Source organism: Azolla caroliniana, unplaced genomic scaffold, assembly GCF_043228905.1.
Source record: "Azolla caroliniana isolate FFs.n. ecotype wild unplaced genomic scaffold, voAzoCaro1.0.p SCAF_11, whole genome shotgun sequence".
In the NCBI taxonomy this organism is placed as follows: Eukaryota; Viridiplantae; Streptophyta; class Polypodiopsida; order Salviniales; family Salviniaceae; genus Azolla; species Azolla caroliniana.
Window position 1 is genome coordinate 7,532,679 of NW_028230446.1, and position 7,625 is coordinate 7,540,303.

Genomic DNA, 7,625 nt, shown 5'->3' on the forward strand with positions numbered 1-7,625 from the left:
GAATGTAAAATACATAACGCTGACCATGTATGGTGGTAGGTCTTAAAACATAGTTGGCATTCTAAATTTCCACTAGTAACAAAGGTCTTCATTTGGAGAGTTTTGATTAGGAGGTTGCCTATAGGATTGACTCTAAAGCGATGTGGACTAGTAATGGGCAATTACATCTTTTCCATTGTTTAAATGGAAGAGTACTCATCGTTTCATACAATGTCTAATTGCTTGTCAGATTTGGAGTTACATTTCTCAAATTTGGCAAGTTTTTTATCACACCATTTTTTGACACCAAGACAGTGGGTGTTTGCACAATTCACACGTTGACCCAAAATCAACGATATTTTCCTATTTCTGAAGTATTGGAGATTGCATCATAATTGGGATATGCGCACTGCTTTTGTTTTTTATGGTAGGCATGGAGTCAAAGCATATCTAGGAAAGTTGAAGGGAGTTTTGTGACAAATTTCATTATTGGAGCAAGTGGAAATTCTTTCCTCAATGGAGTGTTCGTCTTGCCTATTGGCATTCAAAAAGTTTCACTATCCATGTAATTAGTGGATCACCATACTCTATTGTGCTACCCATTGTAAGTAGTGTTTTCCACATACATTTATTAATATAATTGTGTGTTTTCACCAAAGAGAGAGAGAGAGAGAGAGAGAGTGTGTGTGTGTGTGTGTGTGGAATTGCCTTTGGGTATGCAACTAGACACTAAGTTTAATGTGAAAGAAAGCTCATTGGCTTATATACGAAATAGTTTAGATTCACTTTTGAGCGATGGTTTTAAGGTTGTGTTTACAATAGAACAAAACATTAAACCATTGTTTTCTAAGTTTATAAATCGAGATCATGTTGTGTGGTTTGATCCTCAATGAAAAGATTTATGACATCGTCATTGACACTTTTACCACAATATGCAAGAAAAGGCACCATAACTCTTCAATTTAAAAAGGTAATCGTTTGAAAGGACAAATATATGGGCAAAAGCAAAATAGAATTGGGAGGGGTCAATATGCGGAGAAAATTTGAGGGTGGGTATTCTTTAAAGGGCAAATACATAATGGGACGCGGAGAAAATTTGAGATGATGAAGAGTGCAGGGTATTCAATAAAGGGAAAATAAAGGGACGATATGTATCTACATGAGAAAGATAGAGAGATTTTATTATCAATCGGTCGTCCTGTATGGGAGATAAAAGGTGACGCAAGAAGGAACCAAAGCAAGCAATGAATCGGAAAAGCTAATGAGTGGGATCGAATAAAAAGGGCAGAAGGCAATGGCAATGGGACATGGGGAAGGGTGAGGGGAGAGATGCTACGCTATGAAGGGATGTCTGACACACACACACACACACACACACACACACAAGAAATAGAGCCAAATGAGGTCTAATTGCCCTCGTGTGTGAAGAGGGAAGGCCCACCGGCCGGCCGGCCGACACAGCCCCTTTCCCCCCGATTTATGTCGGAGTGTGTCCTTGGAGTGGGTGGGGGGGTTTGTTCCAACGACTCATACATGTACATACCATACGGTATACCATACATTACATTACGTACATACACATATATATATATGTACATACATAAGCTTTTTCTTTTTTCCTCTTATGTTTGTCTCTTATCACGTTAGAATTTATCATACATATTAAGCTCTCTCTCTCTCTCTCTCTCTCTCTCTCTAACTAATGAGCGAGCATAAGGAATCGATCGCGCGCTCCCCCCTGCCTCCTCCTGCTCGTCTGCTCGTCTGCCATGGCTTCCAAGCGATGGATTTTGCGCCTGAGAGAGGTAATATTGTAATACTACACCATTGCTTTCCACCCTTCTCTTCTCTTTGTGAACTCCTTTATGTACATATCACAAACTCTCTCTCTCTCTCTCTCTCTCTCTCTCTCATCTCCGTCGTTCTGCTTCCATCTGCACCTCCTTGAATTTTAGTTTGTTGCTGTTATTGCCATAGTTCGACTCTGAGTACATGGGTTAATTATGGTGCGGCCTTCTGAAACTCCCTCATTCATAACTAATTCCATTTATTTTCAATGGAAGCATGCGAGGTTCATGGATTGATCAGATCAGTCGAACAAACAAGCCCCCCTCAAGATAATCCTTGCATATGGTAAATTCTCATTTCAAGTGTGAGGATCATGGATCAAGTGGAAACAAGAATGGAGTTCAAGATCATCCTTGAATGTGTAAAAAACTCATTGATTTCCTGGGTAATTGTGAGGATCAGGGCTTGGCAACCTCAAGCCACTTACCATGTATTAAAACCTCATTTATTTGCTAGGGAGTTGTGAGTATTATGGATTGCTGTTGTAAGGTCACACTTACCCTTGTGTTACAATCTCATTGATTTGCTCTGGAAGTGTGAGGATCATGGATCAGTCGAAACTAATGTAATCATTCCTCCCAAGTGTGAAAATCCATCTATTTGCATGGGAAATATGAGGATCGTGGAGAACCCCATCTATTTTCTAGTGAACTGTTAGAACCTGAAGATCATATTTATGCACGTGTTTTAGTTTATTGATAAATGATGAAAGGATTTTGGTAAAGATGAAAGGTGAGGTGCTTACCATTGGCTGATGCTACACAAACACATTATTCACAACTTTCAAGCATACGCAATAAGTCCTTCCAAAAGGAGGGTGTGAGAGAAGCTCTTTGAAAGCAGCAACAGAATAGAGTTGAAGGAAAAATAGAGACACAAAGACAAGCATTTGTATTGTAGGAACAAATTGAATTGTTTACAAAAAAGGCTAGATAGACAGTTTATACAAAGAGGGGGATGTGGCTATTTTGTAGGATGTGATAGGTGAAGTGGCTTCTTGGTTATCAAGTGACTGTTGGACTACCATCTGTCACAACCAAGCTTAAAATAAATAGGGAACAAAATCTTACTCGATAATAAATTCTAGAGAGAAAATCTGGGAATGTAGAGGCGAGAGAACGCTTTCGAGAGAGACTACAGGTCTGGAGCTCTCACCTTCCTACAAGAGGATGCCTAATAGTAGCTAACAAGCAAATGATGGTGAAGGAGATGTAATTGTGAAATAGTGAACATTCATGACAAGGCTAGTTTTTAGATGTGGCTTCACGCATTTCCTCACCTTTAACTAAATTTGTATTACATGAGAAATAATTTACAAATGAAAAAGCTGGCTTTTTAGTTGTATTGATATGAATAACTTAAGACTCTTTTGTAAGTGAAACTAACCCATCATTAACTCTAAAGTCAATCAGTTAAAACCTTTATATGAACCTCCTATGAAGATTAGGCTCTTGCATAGGTTTGTGTGCCTGTGCTACTATACATGTGCTACGGCATTGAAATTTTCCAATAGGAATAATATCAGCTATGCCATGATGTATATTGTGCTACAATGCCATGTCCCATGTATGTTTCTTCTTGTATAACTTCCTATTAAATTATCGAGTATAAAGCTATTTCTTTTCTTTATAGAGGAGTTGCAGCTGGAAAACTTCAAGCAGGTATCATTGTGAAAGCTCAAGAAACTGGCATACAGCATCACAAGGGGAAAAATCATATGTATCTAACGAACAAATTTCAACAATATGTCTTTCAAGATACAATATTCAAAATGTGTATGGTCAATCTAGAAGATGGGCTTCAACCTCAGTCAAAGAAGCACCATCATTGCAGCTAGAAGAAGATATGCCAGTATCGGACATGCTAGTGGATTCCTTTGGTAGAAGACATACATATCTACGGATTTCTGTGACTGAGCATTGTAATCTTCGATGCAACTATTGTATGCCAGCAGAGGGTGTGAACCTCACGCCCAACATGAAGCTTTTATCGAAAGATGAATTGAATCGTCTCGCAAAGATATTTGTATCCGGAGGTATTGATAAAATTCGTATTACAGGAGGAGAGCCAACAGTTCGCCCCGATATTGAGGATTTGTGTAGAAGTCTGAGTTCTCTACCTGGATTAAAGACATTAGCGATGACAACTAATGGTCTTGTGTTGGCAAGAAAGCTTCCGCAACTGAGAGCTGCTGGGTTGGATTCTTTGAACATTAGTCTCGACACTCTGGTGCCTGCAAAGTTTGAATTCATAACACGGAGGAACGGTCATTCTAAGGTTTTAGAGGCTATTGAGGCAGCTCTAGATGAAGGCTACAGCCCTGTAAAGGTAATTACAACATCCAGTACCTTTTGATTTTTTTAGTTTACATCCTTTATAATATTCTTTTCTCTGTATCTTAACATATATCATCATATTTAATTTTCATGGATTACTTGCCTTTTCTTGCATACATAGATGTACCATTTCTTGTACTTCTGAACTGTCTCATAGGCTAACTTTGGCCTGTGGTAGATATTCAATCTACAAACTAGTGTGTTTTGTTCATATAAAGCTATTGAAGTTTTATCTGATAATTGGATTGACTTATGTTGGGATATTTTTATGTCTATTTAGGTCAATTGTGTTATCATGCGGGGTTTCAATGAAGATGAGATTTGCGATTTTGTGGAAATGACAAGAGAAAAGGATATTAATATTCGCTTCATAGAGTTCATGCCATTTGATGGAAATGTTTGGAATTCAAAAAAGCTTGTTTCTTTTGCAGAAATGAAGGAGATAATAGTATGTTATATGACACCCTACTATACTCTCTCCTATGCATGCAGTATTCTTTCTTAATTTCTCTGTTCCAATTTTAGATGAAAAATTTCCCTTCCCTACAACGTCTAAAGGATCATCCATCAGATACAGCAAAGAACTATCATATAGATGGTTTTAAGGGCACTGTTTCTTTCATAACTTCCATGACAGAGCATTTTTGTGCGGGCTGTAATCGATTGAGGCTGTTAGCAGATGGGAGTTTCAAGGTCTGCCTTTTTGGTTCCTCAGAGGTACTTATCTTTTGACTGAGTTTTTTTTTCTTATGGATGCATGCCTTCCTGTTAGTCAGATGCGAAATTTCATGATGAAGAATTTCAGTGACTTGTCATTCTATTATTACATTATTAATGCATGATGGATTAAAAAATGTGTGTTCATAACCCTTGACCTTGGAATGAGGATGCTAAAAGTTAGCCAGCTTATTATCGCTCTATATGTGGTAGTAACTCAGGAAACCATAAATTGGTGCAGCATATATACTGTATATTGGTAATAATATCATTCGCATACGTACATGAAATTCAGTCTGGAGGATATCGTGAAAAGTTAGCTTGCTCTATCCATGTGGTGAAGGATACTTAAGAGTGTTTTCTGGATAATGAAAAGGTCCTACAGCATGTCCTTGCTTTCACACTTGTTTTTCTTGGTCTCTATGAAGCTCAAAAGACGTTTGGCGTTTTTCTCAGCTTTGTAAAATGCTGGATGTAGTTTGGTGTGCTGTATTCAGTCATTGATCCTCTTCGAAGTTTGGGCATTTATGACTTAATAACTTAAACCTAGAGGACTTTGTGCTTGAAACTTTGAAAAGTTGTGAGGATGTTTTAGGTTTGCTAAGAAATTTCGTAAGCCATTTGTGGAAGCTTATTGTCATCTTTATATGTATTGATGGATCGGCGATTTCACAGCTTATGGAAATATCTGAATTTTTGAGAATATTAGGATAAGTTTTGGAAAAAATTAGACAGTATGTTAATGTTTTGTGAATTTCGGAGAATACTAATATTACATATAATTTCATTGAGGTGGTGAATTCCATGCAAATTGCTAATGCTTGATCTATTGTAACCCCTTTGCAGTTTCCTGGTCAAAACCTCACTTATATAGGTCTTGATCAATTTGTTGAATGAGGAGTGATGGCATAAACGAAGTTGTGATTGTTCTTTGTTGATGAGCTTGTGAAGTTTTGTAATGTTGTCCTTAAACAAATTCTCGTGTGTGTGTGTGAGAGAGAGAGAGAGAGAGATTTGATGACAGGTTAGTCTTCGGGACGCAATAAGGAAAGGAGAAAATGATGATGCTCTTCGGGAAATCATTTGTGCAGCGGTAAGTGGTATAAATAACATGCATAATTTATGAGCCCTGTATGTCAGCAACCCTAAATTTTGTATGAATTAGGGAAAAAACATCATCAATTGATCTCACATCTTATGATTAGGCGGGAGACTATTTCATCAAGCTTATGTCTCTGATGAATGCCATAACACTTTCAATTGAATTTGCTTTGACGGTGTGATGATCTTAAATCAGTGTTGCTTTAGTCCTTTCACCTTGTTATGACTTTACTGTTTTGCATCTCACAGCTCCGTTCAAATTGTTGTACATATATTATCAAGTATGCCTTTGTTATTTAGCCATGTTCTGCACTGATTTTATGTGGTATAAAGCATTTTGGTCCAGTCCTATGTTGAGATCTTTTATATCATATAAATTTCATTTTTCAGGTCAAGCGAAAGAAAGCTGCTCATGCAGGAATGCATAAGCTAGCTCAGATACCGAATAGGCCTATGATTCACATTGGTGGTTGATGTGAAAATAGAGTTCCTTACCCTGACTTTCTTTCTCAGAAAAGAGTATGGGCAACAGTAGGCTTGCTTACCCAAGTAGAAGTTTTGGTGGTTCTTGCACTGAACTCCTGACAGGAGAAATTCCCATGGATGTAGTCACATATTTAATGAGGTGGTGATTCAACTTCTATAAAAATGATGCACACCAAATGTAGCACGATAGGGAGCTACTTGTAAATATTCAATGACATGGAGATGGCATTTCTGAATCCATCTTAAAACAATATTCTGCGTATACAGACATGTAGCAAGATATCAATATTTATGTTAGATACTCTTGACATTCATATAAATTTCAGGAAAGTAAAACAGGGAAGCTATGTACCATCCACAGATATTCTTGACATTCATATAAATTTCAGGAAAGTAAAACAGGGCAGCTATGTACCATCCGGTGGGAAAGCTCTGTATTCTTTCTTTTTTTGCTCTGTGGTATTTCATTTTCATCAGAACAGGAGGGACATGTAGCTCATTCATGATGGTTACCCTTCCCTATTAAATCTCTTTGGAGTAGAATGTTTTTTGTGGTATGCAATGCTATCATGAAGCTCTTCTATGTTTAACTGAAGTATATCATCTGTCTTTTCTAGCTTATCTTTGCGAATTAAAATATCTGAGGATCTTGAAATATTAGGATTGCTTTGGAGGTTTTCAAGTGCTTGTACTTGTATAAAGGAGATAGTAGTATTTGTAAGCAATTCTTCATGAAGTACATATATTCTGGATGTATGCAACCCGACGGTAGTTCAGAACACCTTAACTGTATCCTGTTGCAATCAGCAAAAGACTCTCCACTAAATGCCCAAAAGTCTGGTAAAGAAAATGTAGTGAAACAAGTTGAAGTGCATATATTCTGGATGTATGCAACCCGACGGTAGTTCAGAACACCTTAACTGTATCCTGTTGCAATCAGCAAAAGACTCTCCACTAAATGCCCAAAAGTCTGGTAAAGAAAATGTAGTGAAACAAGTTGACAACAGAGACCAAGAAACAGAGAAATGCACACAACTCACAATAGAATTTTTGATATGTTGACCTATATACATCCTAATAAATAGTAAGAATTACCTTTTTGGCCTTTCACACTATGTATCAAACTCCCACTAAAGGCCAAAAGAATCGGCAAAATTG

General features: G+C 37.5%; 1 protein-coding gene across 4 annotated transcripts; it reads left to right on the forward strand.

Annotated features, from left to right (window-relative positions):
- Positions 1–1,710: 1,710 nt before the first annotated feature.
- Positions 1,711–6,819, forward strand: CNX2 (cofactor of nitrate reductase and xanthine dehydrogenase 2). 4 transcript variants are annotated; one of them, XM_087327289.1, is made up of 7 exons: positions 1,734–1,784; positions 3,460–3,784; positions 3,887–4,155; positions 4,444–4,611; positions 4,689–4,880; positions 5,905–5,973; positions 6,372–6,819. In XM_087327289.1, exons 1-7 carry the CDS (start codon positions 1,749–1,751, stop codon positions 6,453–6,455), a joined length of 1,143 nt encoding a protein of 380 aa, XP_087183415.1. In that variant the 5' UTR covers positions 1,734–1,748; the 3' UTR covers positions 6,456–6,819. The 4 variants fall into 4 exon arrangements, with proteins under 4 accessions (XP_087183416.1, XP_087183415.1, XP_087183413.1 ...); XM_087327290.1 differs by having other exon boundaries at positions 1,711–1,784; positions 3,471–4,155; XM_087327287.1 differs by having other exon boundaries at positions 1,766–1,784; positions 3,460–4,155.
- The last annotated feature ends 806 nt before the right edge of the window (positions 6,820–7,625 follow it).